The sequence below is a fragment of the Centruroides vittatus genome, unplaced genomic scaffold (assembly GCF_030686945.1).
Source record: "Centruroides vittatus isolate TY-2023 unplaced genomic scaffold, ASM3068694v2 contig_1218, whole genome shotgun sequence".
In the NCBI taxonomy this organism is placed as follows: Eukaryota; Metazoa; Arthropoda; class Arachnida; order Scorpiones; family Buthidae; genus Centruroides; species Centruroides vittatus.
Window position 1 is genome coordinate 347340 of NW_027120780.1, and position 21073 is coordinate 368412.

General features: G+C 27.4%; 1 protein-coding gene across 2 annotated transcripts in view; it reads right to left on the reverse strand.

The window, feature by feature from the left end:
- Window positions 1-21073, reverse strand: part of LOC136987357 (eukaryotic translation initiation factor 4 gamma 3-like) — a 112120-nt gene that overhangs the window by 62148 nt on the left and 28899 nt on the right. The window contains exons 3-7 of one of the 2 annotated variants that reach the window (XM_067285099.1): window positions 12458-12534; window positions 8117-8350; window positions 7739-7960; window positions 3394-3520; window positions 2114-2316 (exon numbers count right to left, since the gene is read on the reverse strand). In XM_067285099.1, coding sequence (XP_067141200.1) covers window positions 2114-2316; window positions 3394-3520; window positions 7739-7960; window positions 8117-8350; window positions 12458-12534 — 863 coding nt within the window. Of the gene's footprint in view, window positions 1-2113; window positions 2317-3393; window positions 3521-7738; window positions 7961-8116; window positions 8351-12433; window positions 12535-21073 lie in introns of both variants that reach the window. The other variant, XM_067285092.1, reaches the window with a different exon arrangement.

A 21073-nucleotide genomic window follows, 5' to 3' on the forward strand; every position in this document is an offset into this window, starting at 1 on the left:
AACAACTAAGCTCACTTGTATTCAATTTTCTGTCAAGCAAAGCATCACTCAATAAAGATTATATGAACACAAGTTTCTTCATCAGAATCAACACCTTTTCATTAAAAAAATGATCTTGTCATAAATAGTCCAATAACATTCAGGAATTTAAGACACTTTTACAGAAATTATCATAAGAACAAAATTTACCAATACCAAATATTACCAATGTGGTTTTCCCACTAATTTTCACTTACTACATGGAATTTCATTCTAAACTATGATTCCACTTTAATGATAGAAAATTAAATATCATCTTAGATATCAATAAAAACTGAAAAAAAAAACAATCAAAATTGCTAATATACCAAAAACTCTTGTTACATTCTGCATCATCATCACAAATGATTTTTATATTAATACAAATTAATAATAAATAATGAAATACTTTGATTAATAACAATTTTTATGTTTAAATTATTATTAATCAGAACATTTCATTTATATCAAAAAAATTCATGTATAAAAATTTTAAAATGTATAAAAAATTTTTTGCATTATTTTATTTAAACAATTTTTACCAACCTTACATTTTTTATTGACAAAAAAATTCTTTTGTTGATATAAATTTTTGAATAAAACTTTCAAACATGGATTCTTTAATAAAGATTAAACCATCTACATATAATTAATTATACTTAACACATCAAATTAAGTAATTCTTAATTAGCACATTAATGTAAATTTTATTTATTACAGTGCTGAATTTTATGTATGGTAAATCAAAAGTAAAACATTTTATTTTACTGAAATAATGAAATTTCTTATTTCTTTAATACTGATTTTTTGTGTTCATTTATACAAAATTTGTTAGTTTATTAATAATATTCAACAACAGATAATATTACACATTTGACCGTATAAGCATGGCATTAGTAATATTTGCATTTGATGGTTGTCTTCATCAGAAAATTTATTTAATTTTACTTTAAAAATACGAATTTCAATGTGCTAAAATTTATTATATTAAATATTTCAAAATTATACTTCATTCTACCTTAACTGTCAATAACAAATGAACTTTTCAATGAAAGTTTGAATTTATAAATTTTATTTTAGCTGGATAATTGATAAATATATTAATCCACCTTACTACTATTTTAATCCATTAGAGACAATCCAAAGTTCACAAACTATATTACATTAATATGATATACAACCAGTTAGTTATCTCAATCTCACTAACTATTAAATCACCTTTATTTGATTTATATCTCGATTTTAAAATATGAGAAACTGAGCTCATTCAGAGATGAATCAGAACTTGCCCAGTTTATCACATTCCTAATTGTAATTGTAATTGCAATGAGAAATATAATAAATTATCAGTAAATAATCACCAATTAGTTTGACAAAAATGTAAATATATTTCAAGAATTCAGAAATTCTTTCATTTAAAATAAACAAAATATGATTTCAATTATTTATACATATATTTATAGTAATACTTTAAAATTTCACTGAGTGTTTTTTACTTCAAATATTCTGTTTAGAAAATAGAAAAAAAAGAATATATCAATTTTTTAACAACCTAACAGAAAATAATAAATTACTATAACAGTTACCTACTGTCTAAACATCTACCAATAATAACTGTAAAATATTTAAAAATATATATATATATATATATATCATTTGTAAAATATAATATACAGTATACTTAACTGTATTTAACAAAACACTATAAAACAAAAACAGTATATTTTCATTTTCTATTCAGAAATATAAAATAGTAACTTCTTTGCAAACTAACAGCCTTTTTTCCACTCTATTTTACAACTGATAAAACCATCTTTTAAGAATTTCATCAAATGAGATTAATTATTGTGATAACTGCTATTTCATTCTGATCAACTGTTTTCCTTGTCACAAAAAATAAATTTAATAAATGATAAATAACAATTTTAAAAAGTTAAAAGCAAATAAAAATTGCATAACAACAAATAAAAATAATGAAGATCACTATAAGAATAGTGAACTGTTTAAAACAATGTGATAATCACAATTTATCCACTTTCAAATCACACAAGAGTTAAGCAGTTATTCTGAAGTAATTTATTCAATTTAAACTTACAACAGGAGATGTCCCTCTGGCACTTGAATAACCAGAACTTCCAGCACTCATAATGTCTTCAGTTATATCCCTGAACGTTCCAGGTTCTTGAATGCGTATGAGTTTCCTTTCTTTTTTGAAAGCTGCAGAATTGTTCTGTCCCAAATTAGTCAGAGATGGTCGATTTGCAGTTGCAACAGGAATTTGCATTTGAGAATAATACACTAAATTATAACAAAAGTATAGAGAAAAATTAGAAAAAATGGTTTTCGTGAAAAATCAATTATTGAGCATTTGAAAGAGGAATAAACAAAGCCTGTAATTACTCACTTAAAAAAAAATAGTTCAAATCAATGCTTACATAAGATACTTTGAGCTTTTTTTGAACATATTGAAGATTTTTATTTTTCCTATAAATTTAGTTTATGGGTAATACTCAATAAATATTTTATTCCATTTGATTATAATAGAAGTTCATTAATCTGACACCTAATAATCTGCACCTCTTTATAGTAACCAATAATCTGAAATTGTCTGATAATTTGGCAACTAGTATTGTGCAAATTAAAATTTGTTTAGACACATGGTATGCGAAACACTCTGGGTAGAAATCAAGGTAAAAGTGGGAAAAAATGTTACATGTCAGAGATAACCAGAAAATTGAGAAAAATGGTTCATCTTGTTAAAATATCTGTTTGTGTTGGTTTGAATGCTTTCCTATGCCTAATACAGTTTTATACCACAAATGAAAATGTTAATCATGTCACACATCTTGTTTTCCTGTTTACTCAGGTTTAACCTCTGTATATAGTATTCCATTTCAGTATGTCATATTATTTGCCTGTCTCAAAACAAATGAATCAATACCAAAAGGCAGGAGATCAGGTCATTTGCTGGCTTTAGGCATGTATATACTCAGTAATTCAGTATGCTCATTAATCTGACACACATCTGTATAAGGAATGGCTGGATTAACAAAAGTATACTATATTACATTTTCATTATACAGTTAAGCTTTTAAAGCAAGTTTTTACCTTCATCAAATAACAAGTCAACAGACATTTTAATTTATATATCTTTATTATTTCATAACACAATTAATCCTGATATTTTTTCCAGTTCTTATTCATTTATTTTTTAATTACAGAAACTTAAAAATTTGTGATAAAATAGAAAAAATTAATCATTTAATGATTAACTTTTATGATAAATACTCAAAGAAACCAAAAAATTAAATATTTTATTACATTTAATAAATTTTTCTATTTCTATCAAAGCATAATAAAAATAATATAACTTACCATTTACACTCTGATGAGCAGGATTAGGTAAAAATGAAGGAGTTCCTGATGGGAGATACATATGTGGTTGAGTTGTTGTTACTGCATACTGTGCTGAAGGTCCATATTGGGGCCTTTGCGCTGTATACTAAAAATTAAACATAGAACAGATTAATAAAAATTCAATCATATTAAATCTAATTTTAATTTTGAACTATAAATGAAATAATTAAAATGACATGTCTAATAATTATATATTAACTTCTGCTTTACAAAAATAATGACTAAAAATAACATATATTAAATATTATTATTTATATAATTAGGTATTTACATTAAGTATATCAAACATTGCAAAGCCTTATATGTATACTGAAACATAACCAAACAATCGCCATAAATAATCAGGTTATAACTCCGCTAATGGGCTTCACAATGTTTGATATATATATCCAGCTGGGTAAAACATTAGCTGGCTGAGTGCTGTTGTGGAGTTGTACTTAGGCCATAGTCATAGAAGTCATCCCCAGCCAGTGCTGTGATTAACCATAAGGTTATATCTTAATTTAAATACATCTGGAAACAAAAGCTAGCTTGGGGTCCAGGTGATGCAACTGGCAAGCCAAACTGCATGGCAAACAGAGGTTGCAGTTCAAGCCCCACCCTGGGTCAGTTCTTTTCTTCCAAATGATTCTAAATTATTTATTAAATTATTAAAATTAAAATTATTAATTTAGTTAAGATATGGCATCTAACATCTATCTCTAGTAGCAAATTATTTAGTATTAATCATTAAATTAGCAGAGTTATAGCCTGATTATTTAAAGCAATCATTTGGTTATGTTTCGGTATTTACATTGTTAAATATTTTAAAATTATTAAGAATATAAAACTCATATAAAAATTATAAATTATATCAAAGTTATATTAGTTACATAATTAATTAATATATTTTAAACTTACTGTCATGAAAATATGTTAAACTTAGCAGTGTTGTAATTTTTTTAATTACAAACAATAAACTGCAAGTTCAGCAAACAAAGATTATTCTTTATACAGTAAAATTTACAGCCATTTTATGGTGAATCTTAGTTTGCAATGAATACAAAGAAATTGTATAGAACATAAAATTTAAAACTGATTCATAAAATTTAGAGAATACAGATGTTCCTTGTTTAATGCAGTGTTTGATTAATGTGCAAAATTAATTGCAGAAATCCCTTCATATATGCATCAGAAGTTTTAATGACTTTACTGGCTGTCTTTACCAGTAGGATCAAGGGATTAATTAACCATGTTAATCAAGGGATACCTGTACAGTTACAGTATTCTACATATTCTACAACAAATTAGAATAAAAATAAAAAATTATTAATTATGTTGTAACAATTGCAAAACAATTTTGTGAAATTAAATTGTTAATACTAAAATACATTCTATGTTAACAATTTCTTTTGTAAATGTATTTTGTGTCTACAGAAAATTTCTTTTCTAAATCCCATACAGTATATTTTCGATATCAAATGAAAACTATTTTCATTTCTGTTTATCTGTTTATATGAAGTAATTTACTTTTATTCTTTAATTTTATTTCTTGTCACATTTGACTTATATATATATATATATATATATATATCCTCTGTATAACACAATAATTATGTTCCAAAAAAAGTGTAGTATTATGTGAATCTGTACTATACTAAACAAATGACTAGTACAAAACATAAGGTTATGTTCCACAAGTATACTATTGTGAGATCAGGGGTTGTGAGACCTCACTCACTGTACAGGATGGCTAGATTTCATTCAAAGAGGAGCCAGAGTGGATCAGTGAAATCTGATTTTTCTCGTGTCAGGTCCTGACACCAGTTAAGAAGTAACACATCTTAACTCACAAAATGAAAATTATTTATCTGATCCGAGTGGCTGATCAAAACATCGAGTGATAACGTCGAGTGGTGGAGGGGATCATGTCAATTCAGAAAATGGAAGCAGAGTGAGACAAATCCACTAATAAACTAACTAGATTTATTTAGATTTATAGATTATATATACTAATGTGTACAAATATTATATTAAGCTAACAAGATTCAAAATTAAGGAATCTGAATATTGGCTAAATACTTTGGAATAAGATCCAAATGAGAGAGCTTACAATAATTTGCATAATACCTGGGAAGGTGAGGATCATCATCTTGTTAATGTAAACCTTTCTTAGGATAGACCAGTTTTTAGACAGGAACTAAAATGGCTAATAGTACTATAACAACTAAAAGCACAACTGGCTGTTAGGATGACTAAAAGCTTGGATGGAAGGAGGCTTCCACCTTTTATAGGAAATATGAAGACTAACTGGGTCTACTCTTGATGCAGTCACTCTATCATTAGCTTTCAATATAGCAGAAAGTTCAACATCCTCTGAATCACAGGAAACAAAAGAGATGTTGAACATAGATAAGAATTTATCTCTCTTTCCTTTTTGTAAAATAAACCTGATTTTCTACTAAATTTAAAAATCTTTTTAATGTTTAAAACTGTTCCCAAATCCAGGTTCTCACACTATTCTTTTTCATAATTAAGAAAAATATGTTTATTAAAGCAATCAATAATTAACTAATGATCACAATCAAAGATATTATATGTTAAAATTGATTTTTTCTTCACTACTAAACACTGTTAACATTTTCTTTTAGAGAAAATATCATGTTATGAGCTTTCCTGTCGACTCTAATCTGAAGTATCAGCAAAATCTTGATTTTTCTCATAAAATCTGATATTTTCATTTGCTTGTGTCTGCTTAAGAGAACTTTAAAAATTTAATCTTTTTATGTAGCAAAATTTTAATTTAATGTATAAAAACAAAACACAGTAACAGTCTTTTGGGTTCACTTAGAGACTGTCACCAGCAACAGCAACACCTGGTTTATAGGAAAGCTAGAATAGTAAGCCAGGATGAGGAAGAAGAAATATTGAACAATTAGTTATCATTACAGAAAATGGGACAAAAGCACAAAACAACATTGCCCATGAATTTTAGAATATTGAAATTTTCAAGTATGATACAACATCCATGCTTGTTTGAATAAAAAAAATATCGAATGATGGGGACCGCACTTAAAATTTTAACATTTTGTACAGGGACATCTCCAATTCTCAAACTGTGTTAGAGAAAAATCAAGCTGTAAAAACACTATGTTGTATGGAAGATATACCTTTTTACTCTAAAGTAACATACTGACATAATAAAATAATTTATTTATAATAATATGAATAAATTAAATGAATAAATCAAAACGTGATAATCTGCAGTTTAAACAGTGTAGGATATTGAAAAATAATAAAAGTGAGGCAAGCCCTGGATGTAAATGAAATTAATAATTGAAATAAAAATTTATACTATTTGTGCCTTTACAATTTACAAGCTTATGTACCTTTGAAGCCTTGCATGTTTTTGTTTTTATAATAAAATATTCAAAGTATTTTTAAGAACTTAATAGAAAAATGTCACCTCTCAAAAAAAAAAATTCAGCAACAAGTTGCATAACTACCCCAGCTGTTTGAGATTTTATTTAAAAAATAACTTTTATATTATTAATCATTATAAATAATATTGTGTGTGGTGTCATCTGTTATAAGAGATTTTGTTATATAAAAAACCTTTTATATTATTAATTATTAAAAAAAATGACAAAAAGCTTAATTTTGAGGGTAGTGATGAGTTTTGTAAATAAAATGTAAATGCTAATAACAATTAAAAGTGTCATTAAGTCTGATTCCTCTCAAGATATGATACATGACCTGCCTCTATCTTCCCACCCCTCAATCTTTACCACCAAAATTTAATAGCATCGATGTCCCTTATATACAAGTTACCATATCAAATTTTGTTTCTTAATCATTACTCAATCCTGAGATATTAAATGAAATAAGCACCAACAGACACACATGAAATTCTTTCCCTCATTTTTTTTCTTTACATTTTTGGGTTCAGGAATCTCAAAACATCAAAATTTGAAAAAAACCAAACAGGTCAAATTTGACACAATTGCAAAACTTGTATGATATATATGAATATATATGTAATGAAATTTATACACAACAATCACAAGTAATACTGCTGGGGGAAAGTCACCTAGCTATCTCATATCACCATCCAACTCATTTCTAATTATGAATTAGCATAATGTTTACAAGTAAATTATTAACTTTTAGAGTAAGCAAATTTAAATTAAAAAAAAATCTAAATTGACAAATATCTGTAACCCAAAGAATAAAATAATATGAAATATGAATAATATTAATTCAACTGTTTAATTCAACATATTTTAATTTTATTTTTAATAGTAAACAAATGATATTAACTTACAGAAACAGGAACTGCTGCAGCTGCAGAACCAACAAACAAATGTGGTTGCGGTGGCAATGAAGTAGCAAATGGTATTGGAGGAGGTGCACATATTATTCCTGGTACTTGACCAGCAAATTGAGAAGTTCCAGGTGAAGCATTTGCTGATCCAACATTTAAAGCACTTGGCAAGGCCATAGGGTGAGTTGCACGAGGTGTATTTGGACGTGGATTATAATACATCTGAAGATGAACACAGTAAATGTTATTAACACATATTAAAGTTTTTTCTAAATAAATAAATATTACTTAAGACTTTATTTAAATAAATTAAAAGAAACAATGTATATCTATTCATTTAATTTCATTATCAAGAGTTATTAAAGAATCTAATGTTACCATATTTCCCAATGGTCTAGCTGGCATATGTTGCCCTTGAGGTTGCTGTAATGTTCCTGGATTAGGATTTGGTCCTGATAATCCAGATTGAGGACCAGGTGCTTGAGCAGAAGGATACAATCCCGACGTCGGTGTAGCTGGTGACGACAAGGGAGATTGTTTGCTCATGTCATGTGGATTACAATTTGTTATTGATGGTACAGGACCTGTTGCCAACTGACGCAATGTTTGATGCTAAAATTTAAATGTTTATCAATCAAATTACATTGCTCATTATTATGGTAAAACATGACATCAATTCACATATTACTATAGATGATATATATACCATTATTTTGAAAAATTATAATCTAATTTTTTAATGCAAAAGTTTGTCTTAATAATATGATTTTGATCTTTTCATTATAAGAAAAACTATTTTAGGTCATTCCCTCTAATATACAGTAAATTACTTTGGCAGATAACCTTCAAAATTTCTTTTAGTTTAATATTTGACAGCTTCATTTTTATAAACAGTGTGTCATTTTCAACAGAAAATAAAAATTAAAATATACTTTTTGAATTCCTTTTTAAAATATCTATCATTTTATATAGGTAGTGAAATGCAATTATAAGAAAATGTTGGTAAAATGAAAATCAGTATACCGTATTTACTCACATATAAGATAATCTCTCATGTAGGACAAGGTATGACTTTAAAGATCAATTAATAATAATCAATTATAAAGAAAATTAGATATATTAATACAGTTCTAATTTTATTTCGTTTAATCACAAAGAAAATATCAAATGCACGCACTGTCCTGCAAAAATTACTGGCACAGAAAAATCTTTTAAAATCAACATAATTTGTTCATGTAAAGCTGGACAATTGGGTACCTTTTTTTTTGCCAATTCTTAACAGTCAAATCCACCCTCAGGCAATTATATTTATGAGTTTCTCCAAATTCTGATTTCCGAATAATCATCTGTATTCACATGGGAATGGATTAAAACGTATATCAGGCTCCCATGTGATTTTGGAATTTCAATTCAGAATTCAATTCAAAAGCTTTGCTCTTCCTATTGCTATTCATCTTTACTCCTGACAATACACAAGAATGATTAAATGACCCAGATAAAAAACCAGAGGGTTTTTAAACACTAGAGGGTAAGCATCTGGTAAAAAATTTGAATACACGGTTCACAAAAATTATTGCAAAAACACAAAGAATCCTTCGCTTGTGCATATAGGATGACCTAGGTTTTTGAAGCAGTGAAAAATACGCAAGTAAATACGGTAATTAATTTATATCAATACCATGCACAATTTACTATGCATCTTAGTGTAAAAATGTTTCAATTTAAAAAATATTGTTGTTAAGATCAGGAGTCCAATTTTGGAGACCTGATATGTTTGATATAGTTAATTTTTAGATCATTAGGCTTAGCATGATGTAGCATGATAATGATAAAATAAGAGCATTATATGAAAATTTTATGGAATGATTTTCCAAGTAACCAGAGTGGGGAATAACATCCTACAAGACTTATGAAATTAAAAACAGCACTTCAGAAAGAAATAAGTTTAAAGAAATGTCTACTGCATTCATAGAACAATTAGTGAAAATCTGGAGAACTTTTATTCAAATGGAGATCTGATAAATGCATCTGATATTTTTAATGCATAAAACTTTTGTACTGTACTGTACTGTACTGAAACAGAACTGAAAAAGTTTCTAGAATTCTATGATTCTCAAAAGAAGATAAATAATGAGACTATATCTTCACTAATCAATGCCATGGATTCAAAAATAGAATAGATGTCACTCAGGATTTTTATCAAGTAACATACTAAGATGAACTTTCAAGAATTTTATGCTACAGTGCTCAAAGAATCCTGTACATATTAGTGGCAATTGCTTTATCACCAGCAATAACAAGTGCAAATTGTGAAAGACAGGTTAGCAGGTATAATCAGATCAAAAATGATTATTGAAATGTTCTTAATGTAGCAAATGTGCAAGTTCTAATGATGCTTTCACTGGAAGTCTGATATTAAAGATTTAAACTTTGAAAAAAATTTATCAAATAGATCATAAGCAAAGAGAGAAGAAATAACAAATCACTAACAAGCAAAAAATAATGCTATAAAATTATTAAAGAGGTTGTCATATTATATATATATATCTTTGCTCTTATGTCCATATACATAACATAACTTATAATAAAGCAGTTTTGTTATTTACTAGAATAAATTCTTGGTTGTGAGTTATCATAATTAATTTTAATGTCAATAATAATTCACTTGAAACACATGCAAAAAAAAGTTGATTAACACTCTCCAAATCTGGCTAAAGATTATGATGTGTTAAATAGACTGGCTGATCATTAACAATTCCCAGTACAACACCTATCACATATAAATTTTAAAGTCTGCTTTTTTTTCAGCTGTAAAAAATACTTAATTTTTTGTACATTATATTGTGCCATTATTCAATATTTTTTTTATTCTAGCAATTCTTTTAGTTCAGTACTAAAATATCAAAAATAAAAAAGTAACTATATTTTCACTAAAACTATTCTAAAATTCAACTAATCTGTTAATTAAGCTACTAATATCACTTAATGATTTTTAGCTTGAAGCATAGTTAATATATGCATGCCATATGATTAATTTAGATTATTAGAAAATAATAATGAATTGTCATCTACATTCATAAAATATTTCAAGTATATATACTATTCTAAATCACCAAATACTTTTTACTTCTAATTTTATTCAATTAATATTGAATTCATGTTTGAATTAAAAATTTTAAGTATTATAGTATCATTAAATTTCTTTCTGAAGATTATTTTATATACATTCTTCATAGAATGATTATTCTGAAATATAGATAATATTGCTAAGTAGCATGCTTAGCAATATTATCTGAATTACAAGCTATTAAAATATTAATTTTAATAGCTTGTAATTCAGGCTATTTCAACTGATATATATTATACAGCCTAAGTTTGCTAATAATATTGCTAATTTAACCTAACAATAGAAAATTAATTTTATATATATATATATATATATATATATATATATATATAATTTATTTATAATTACTTTTTTTAAATTAATAACACTAATTAAAATTTTTAAAAATTGAATTAATCTTGAATTCCACTGATAATTTTGTTGGAACATTTGGCTCATATAAAGTTTTAGAAATCTTTCTCTTGCTGTTGAACTTTTAAACTAAATTTTATCTCAAAATTCAAATTATTATTTAATAAAAATAATTGCAACAATAAGAAAAAATAGAAAAGGTTACTTTTATATAATTTACAGTAACAGAAATAATTCCTATAGAAATTATTGATTTTCAAGTTTGTCCTGACCAACCAGATTTTATTGTTTCAAAACTTAAAAATCTGACATGATAATATCTTGAAATCAAATCATATGCTTAATCTTAAAAAAACTTCATCTCCTTTCCATAGCACTTTTATCAAAATTATTGAATAAAATATATTTTTGGATTTTTATTAATAATAAATTTTAGAAAAATAACTGTAAGATATATAAGTAACCTCTCTTTTTTTTTCTTCACATTTCAATGGTTTTCATTAAATAATATTTTGAATTTTGAGATAAAAATTAGCTTAGAAGTTCAATAGCAAGAGAAAGATTTCTAGTCTAATGTTTCAAGCCCATTTAGAGACTATCTTTGGGAAATATGGACATTCAAAATCAGAAGAAATTCAAAGATAATATTCAAATTAAAATATAAAAAATTTGAAATGATTAATATAAACAGTGACAAGTAATTGTCGTAAATATATATATTAAATTAAATATAACCTAGGATAAAACATTACCCTAGTAAATAACCCAAGTAAATATTTATTCATAAAATTATTCAAGGGTTGAATAAGGTTTAAAAAGCATTCATTACTTTAATTTACATTGGAAAGCACAAGGTTTCTTGTGCTTTCCAAATTTTTGTTTTGCTTCAATTATAAATAATTAACAAATATTTTTGCATTTGTACAAAATATTGTTTTTCATAATTATATAAATGACTAGAAAGTGAAACTCAATAAATATAATTACTAATACTGTAAATATAAAATCATTAAATTCATGGATATTACAAAATGTTGTGTTAAGTAACATAATTTAACTGTATTATTACACTATAAGTTGTAGATTAAAGTGCTGAAGAAGAATATATCTAATAGTTTAGAATATTTTTTAAATAAACCACATGACTGTCAAATTTTCATCATATTATTATTACAATAAGTCTGCTTAATATTTAGCCTACTTTAGCTAGGACATACATCACAATTTCCTGGTACACCTGCCTCAGAGCCAAGTATGAAGAAAAAGCTGCTTGCCTGTTGTGGATAACTTCCAATTTGTCTAGAAAAATCCTCAGGACCTGTAAATAATAATTTTCTAATATTATTTAATTATTTTTAAACAAAATTGTAATGTAAAATATGAATTTCTTTAAAAATACAATGTTTTAAGGTAAAACACTGTGTCCTTATCAATATCAATTTCAATAGAACAGACATAACTCATAAGATAAACAGATTTCTTTTATTTATTTATGTTACAATTATGCATTTTTGGCCAGTAGACCTAGCTGGCCCTTCTTCAGACTATTTGAATAAAATAAAAATATTATTACTATGATACATTTCTTGACTAGTTTTCTTAATGACTTGTGAGCACTAAGATTGGCCTTTCTTTACTGCTAGAAACAAAGCAACAAAGCAAAATACAAGTAAATAGTATAAAAATATAAAAAAGAAAAATTAAGAATTGTATAATAATCATTTAAAATTAAAATGTTGTCTAAATGTCATAATGTAACATAATTAGTAAGTAGTATTTATTGTAAATAATAATTTTTATATATTATATCATAATATTGTTTTATTTTATTTAAATAGTCTATAAAGGGACCAACTAGGTCTATTGGTCTAAAATGCATAATCTACTATATAAATCTGAAAAACTGGGTTCTGTCATGGTATGCCAAAAACAGCCGCTAGGAGCACCCCTGCTATTATTTAAATTAAGAATATAAATTATTTTATATTTTTACAGTATAATATTCAGTACAGGTAACCCCCATATAACATGGGAGTTATGTTCCAAAAAATTGCCATGTTATGCGAATCCATGTTATATGAAACAAAGAACTAGTACGAAAAGGGGGGTTAGATTCCAAAAATTAAAAAACATACTCAAATGAAAAATGTCAAATAAGGTATCTTTTGCACTTAAAAGCTTTATCACATTTATTGAACTGTTGTATGGGGATTTCCCTAATTTCAAATTAGATACAGTTTGCTTTTAATAGTTTTTATTACATTTCATGTTGTACGAGGGTTTTACCCAATTCTCAAACTGTGTTAGAGTGGATTGTGCTATAAAACAGCACCATGTTATACGGGGGTTACCTGTATATTATTATTTTTATTTGTAATTTAGTATGCTCCAATGCCTGCATTGAGCCTTTCAACTGGTTATAACATAAATGAATAAAGGAAGTCTGTTTATCTTTTGTCCATTTAAAATTGTTATTGATAAAAATCCTATACAGTATTTTACCTTAAAAAATTTTATATTTTTACATTTAAAAATTACCAATTTAGCAACTTAAAAATCTTTTCATGAAAGTTTTAAGAATATCATATCTTTCCAGTGGAAATAAATATATATGTACTACATTTTGGTTGTTATGAATGGTAAGAAAACTGCATTTGTTTGTATTTGAAATGAAACTCATTTAATATATTAAGTACCCTACTTGAGCTTTTGACTGACAAAAAAAATTAGCTTAGTCACTGTAATAGGCATCTCCATTTGCCTGAAAGCATTACTCCTCTAAAAAATTGGAGGCAATAAATTTACATGCACCCAACAATCATCAGACAGTGCTCAACTGGACATACAGATTTTTTGCTGTTTTGTGTATTGCTCAGTTGGCAATATGAAAATGAAGAAAACTATAAAATCTTGTGTAGTCTCTTCACTGTTCAAAATGCGAAAAATGGCAAGAAAGGCAAGGACTGCAAGTGTGCTATAAGAGCTTTCAGAAATGATAAAATGGAACAGCAATATAACAGATTGCTTTGAAATTGTGTTTGAACAAATCTACTGTCAGAGCCTTCCTCAGACACTATGAAACCAGTTCTATTGTGCCTGGATGCACTAATAGCAATCACCAACAACTACTGTCAGAGAAGATCAAATTTTGCATCAGCTTATGATGAAATACCAGCCTGAAATGTTTGTGGAAGCTGCAAAACTGGAATAAACAAATAGGCCAACTTACATCTTGATAAACTGCTAGCAAAAGGTTATATGATGTAAGTTACAGTTCATACAAGAGTAAGCAAAAGCCTCATTGACATCTATGTGAGCAGTTTACATTAGCTAGGGCCATTAGCTGTCTTGGACTGAAATTAAATGGTGGAGAGATATTTGGTATATCACGTTGCCCTCTGAAAATATTGGATGTGAGTCATCCATTGGCCAAACAAAGGACTCATCCAAAACTTGTGAAGCAGGAAGTCAAGTTTCCAAGCACAGTTCAAGTGTGGGTGTGTTTTTGGTATTCTGGCATTGGTGATTTGGTTTTATATGATGGGTATGTCAATGTGCATGCTACTAGGCAATTTTGCAACAGCATTTACTGCCTTCCATAATCCATCTTCAGCCACAGGGGGATGCAATCTTCCAGCAAGATCTTGGAAAGCTGCATACTGCATCTCCACTAGTGCTTTGCCTTTGCCAAAATTAAGTCCAAGCTCTAGACTAAGTTCCAAATTCCAACTGAAGACCTTTGATATTTCCTCAAGAAAAAATGTGAAAATGCAAGCACAAAATAAAAGATCAGCTGAAAACTGTTCTTCAGGAAGCATGGACAAACATTCCACAAGATCTTTGCTGTGCATACAACACATCAATGCTTATCAGAGTTGCTGATATGTATGCTGGACATATTGGCAACTCACCAATGTTGTAGAAAACCCATAATGTCATAATTGTACCAAATGCCCAGGTATACATAAATTTATTGCCTCAAATTTTTCAAAGGGGTAATGCTTTCAGGCATATATAGATATGCCTGTTATAATGATTGGATCCATTTTTTTTTTTATAAATCACAGCTCAAGTAGAGTACTTTATTTTTTAAATGAGTTTCATTTCAAATGCAAATAAGTCCAGTTTTCTTACTGTTTATAACAACCACAAATGGGGTGCAATTTTATATTTATTATCATGGAAAAAGTATTTCAAAATTATGATATAGTAAATATAGTAGATTTTATAATATAAATTTATTATAACAATAATATAAAAACTATAAAGAACTAAATTCTTCATGCAAATGACGGTTTATGAAATAAATAGTAATAACAATGTTAAACATAAAACTATTTACAGAAACAGTTAAAACATAAATATATTTGATTTTAATATACAGAGCTTCTTCAGTTAAAGATGTTTTATGTATTATAGGCAAAAGGACTTGTTTTTCAACAACTTTTATAAACATTTTTGGCACTGAACATCATTATTACTAATAATTTTTCAGTAGACAATTTAACTACACTATATATAACTTTTAGCAATTGGACTGAATTTTATGTATTATAGAAATACATAAAATTCAGACATCCTCTAAATTTTTATTGCATATTACATAACAATTAACTTATAAAAATACAAAATTTTAATTTTTCTACCATAAACATTAAATACCATGAATGCCTAAAGCAGTCACAAAATACATATGTATTTCATAATGTAATTATTAAAATTTCAATAAAATTTCCATAAATATTACACAATATTTTTAACAGTTCCTATAACAACTTTTGAATCAATAATTTTCAGCATATCAATCTATCAAACTTAAAGCAGAATTATTTTGTAATATAACATAAATAAATCAATATAATCTATATAACAACAGCATAATTATTTAATTAGTAATTATTAACAATACATATCAATACAAATTAATCTTTTTATCAGCACAAAATAGATTTAAAATAGATGTTTTTGAGTGCCTTAATCAGCCAACAAAAATGCTCTTGTAGTTCACATATCATTCCTAGTTTGTTTTTATAGCAGGTGTACATAAACAGTAGAGATGTCAATAATTAACTACTAATGTAATTAAACTGTATAGTTAACTGCTTTCAATATAGTTAACTAAATTCACTTTTAATTTCCTTTTCTGAATGTGCTTTGATGATTTTTTTCATAAATTGGCATTTTTTAATTTACTTTTTTTATCTATGAGATTATTATTATTTTTTTATATTTTTATGTTGGAAAGTTGGAAAGTTGGTCTGAAATCGTGCCTATATAGGCACAATTTCAGATTTAATTAATGTTTCATATTTTAGTACAATTTCTGCTTAATAGTTATCTGTGAGGAGATGGTATTTTAATTAATCATTCCAATAAGTTTCAAGTTCATATTTATCAATATCAAGACTTTATACTGTACTTGTTGTAAAGATACCATCTTTGTCCATTATCATAACAATAATCTATATATGTCATCCATTAAAATCATTAATATTTCATCATTTATAAAAATTTATTTTAAACTAGTGTACCCGGCCACATGTTGCTGTGGTTCAAAATGTATCTATTACAAATGTATAACACTTCCCCGTGGGAGGAATTTCGAAAAATCCCTTCTTAGTTTACATTCTCTTGACATACACTATTAAAACGCAATAAAAAACACAAAAACCGCATCTAAAATAGTATAATAGAAGTCCAGTTCTTCACGGTAAGCCTTAACTTTGTCCCTTTCCCCTGCGGGGGGAATTTTGACATCTATATTATATAAAAACATGCGCATATTCGAATGCAACTTTGTATCAAAATTTCAAAGCAATCAGTTAAGAACTTTTGGAGATTAGCTATTAGGAACAAATGAATATTTACATTTTTATTTATATAGATTATATTAATTCAAATGTATCAAAGACAATAATCTATAAACATTTTATTGTGTGTAGAGACTGTATCAAATATGTGTACTCTCTCTAATATTAGTGAAAATTTCTTTTTACCATCATATAATCTTGATGTTACCAAACTTTTCTTTTTAAATAATATTTATTACCGTATATCTCAGCAGATAAGACAATAGTTGAATCATAAAAAAGGCCTCCAAAATCCGAGGTCATCTTATAGAACAGATAAAAAAAAAAAATTACGATTGAAATTTATATAAATTAAAACCATTATTAAAAAAACGGACAAACTGTAATTATTTACTAGTAGAGAGTAGGGTATGTTGTAGCCCATAGGACGTTTTTGTCAATAATCAAGGAGCCCGAATCAATGCGAACGTTTGCAACAATCGCAAGGCAGAAAATAAAATTTGTTTATTCGAAAAGTTATGAATAGGACATAATTTCGTATACGCTATACAGTATTATTATCCAGATGATGATCGCCGATGTAAACTAAATTCATAGGCCATTGATAGTTTGGGGGTTGTCTTATAGGACAGATATACAGTATGCTAAAGCTATAAACCTTTGACGAAAATTTATACCTCGTCTTATCTGCGGAAATATACAGTATGTATTGGGTTTAAATCATGACGTTAATTTTCCTACAACAATAAATGCTTATCCTGATTTAGTTTTTGGACTTGATATTATGCCTTTAGCCTGTACTATACAGGCTTTGCTTCCAATGTTCTGGATATTTCCCTTAAAACTTTGTTTGGAATCAATTGTTCAGTTAAATCCTATAAAATTGCATCAGTTATGTTATGGTCTTCATTTAATTGGAATGAAGCTTTTAATTATCTGTATTTTGTTAATTGGCCTATTTTTAATAGACAATAGATTTCCTATCTCTACTGAAAATGATGTTTATGTACAATCTATGCCTTAATTTCATAATACTTTTTCTTAAGCATAAAAAACAAAATAAATATTGATTCAAAGTTATTCAAAGTAAATATTGTTTTAATAAAACATTCAGAACTTGCCAGAATTAAGAAATAATGGAAATATTGAAATCTTCTGAAATCCCTGCAGTTTATATATTCATAATTCTTTAAAAAAACATCATTATAAACAGTGTTAACAGCAATATTTTTCTTATTTTAAACAACCCACTAGAACCTTTTTTAACCCAGTAAAAATAAAATTTAGTTAAAATTTATTTTTACTCCTAAATTTTAGTTAGGAGTTCCAATTTCGAATTCTACTGGCCTAAACTTGATGATCATCATGAAAATGATCAAAAACATTAGTATTAACTAAAATTTATTTTTACTGGGATAAAAAAAGGATCTAGTGGTTTATTTATCCTTCCCAGTGATTTTGTGAAGAAATTGTTTTCTTATTTTAATTCAACCATTCAAAACTTTTTTGGAATTTTATATCTAAGTTAATCAAAATAAATAAAAAGAGGACTTTCCACATAAAGCTGAATGCTCTTTATTTTTTTACTTATGGTACATTATTTTCATATTCCTATGTAGATCCTGTTGCCAATATTGCTTTTTGTTTGGGCTAATTATATGTATTATATAAAATATATATAATATATAATATATATATATATTATATATCATATATATATATCATTTACTAAAAAGTAATATGCTTAGCATCTCAATAAAAGTGATGTGGCTATAAAGTAGCCATACCACTTTTTACTTTTTACACAGACTACTTTATACTGTATCTCAAATTTCAGTAGTAGCCTAATACCCCGTTCGCACCGAGCATTTCAATCTAGATTGTGACCAAGGTCAGCGACTATGTCTTGGTGCGAACACCCTCGACCGTTTCAATCTCGACTGAAACGACGTTCAATCGCGATTGACTGGAGAGAGTTCTTGAAACTAGATCCAGTCATAAGAGAGATCCCACAATCCCACGCGCGTGAGAAAATACAACATGGCTACAGAACACGTGTCGGGCTATCGGCAAAGAAATAAAAAAGATGTTTGGAGAGACGATGACATCTGTCTATTATTAGATATATGGCAAGATAAAGTATTTATTTCTAATCAAAACTTCCATTTTGTGTGTTGGTGTTTGTGACTTACCGAGTAGTTATGCCAGTTTTATCATCGCTTACAATAGCCGGGTTATTCTCAAGCGAATTACCTGTGCGAACGGCACGACGTTTGAATAGCGACAGTCACAATCCAGATTGTAGGTAAATCGAGATCGAAGTTAGTCGAGGATTGTGTGCGAACGTAGTATAACAGTAGTCTATTATATATTAGGGAGTCAATGTACTGTACTGTATATGGTAGATATATCATTTAAATCAAAATTTTGAATTGAAAAGCTTAAGGTTAAATTATGTGACAGAATATCTTTTAGGAGGCTAAAGTCTTTTATCAAATCATTCTGTTCCCTCTAATTAAAATGTTTAAGTTTCTTAGTAGTATTTCTGAATGAAAGTCGATGTCACTATTTTCCCAGTCAGAGATTTCAGAATCAGATAAAAGTGTAAAACAATCAAAATTTTCTTGTTACAATGGTTTCAAAAAATAGAATCCATGAGAAACAGGTAAAATGACTATATGACAAATGACTAAAATGACAAATACAGTGAAACCTGTCCAAAATAAAACCTGAATGAAATGGAAATCTGCCTAACAGAAAAATGTCTTTGTAACAAAGCAATTTTCTATGTTAAAAAAAAAAAACCTGTTCAAAATGGAAACCTGCCAAATCAGAAAAAATATTTGATGTGCAACTCTGGTTTACACAGATTTTCTGTATTTGGATATGTAGTTTCTTTTTTGTTTTTAGTGTTATATCCTTTCAAATTTCAAAAGCAAAAGTAGCAGTTGCTTCTTTGGTTTGAAAGTTAAAATTATACAATGGGTGTTTCAAAATGTAATGAATTTTTCTCACTATTAATTCATTGTCAGAGTTGTTTGTTACAAATTTTGTGAAGAGCCCAGGTTTTATCTTGATCATTAAGCTTTATTACAAAATTTGCATGATAATCTTTTTGAAAATGCCATAATATTCTGACTTTGTTTTATTAGTACAAATTTACTACAAATAAAACAAAAACAGTCAGAACTATTGATATAACCTCGATGTAACATATTTTGACTCAAAATCACTTATTTTAAGCTATCTTTACACATAAGAATGCCTTATTTACATGTAAATACTGCAATTCAAGGGTTTCCAGAAAAGCAAATAAAAAGTGGACAATGTTATCCAATCAAGTATGTAATCAGTGACAACATAGTATGGTACATGTCATGCATCCCATTTTGTATATCTTCTTTTTACTATACAATTCAGAAAACCCTGCCCATATTAATGATTCAAATCTCCACACATATTATAGAAATACAGATATCCCCAAACAACACAGTACTTCTACACGGTTTAAAAATTGGGAATATCCTATACAACAGGATTTCCGATTTTACTCTAATACAGTTTTGGAAATCCTTCATACAAAATTTTACAATTTTTAAGTGTAAACTTTATTATTCAATATTTTTTTTTTTTTATTCAAGTAAGCATGCATGTTGTCTCAACTTTGTGGACAAATTTGACACAACACTTTGGATTGCTATCGCTAACGAGAAATTATTTATTGTGACATTATCACAATGCCAGGCTGTAGTTTTTAATATTTTTAATTTATTTACTTTAAAATATATGCCCTCCACCTTAAATTAGTAGTGGCTAGCCCTTGTACTGTACATCATACTTTTCCTTTAACAATAGAGTCGTGTGAGTCATCTATCAAATACCTTTCAGGAAAAAATTTTTGAATTGAAATAACATGACTTCTGGTTTGCATCAGAAGTTCATATATAAATTGGGGTCTCCTGCCCCTAAGGTTTCCATATCTGGTCTTGTCTTTCATCTATCTAACTCCATTCTCAAGATTAAGGAAGGCCAGACAACAACAGTGGG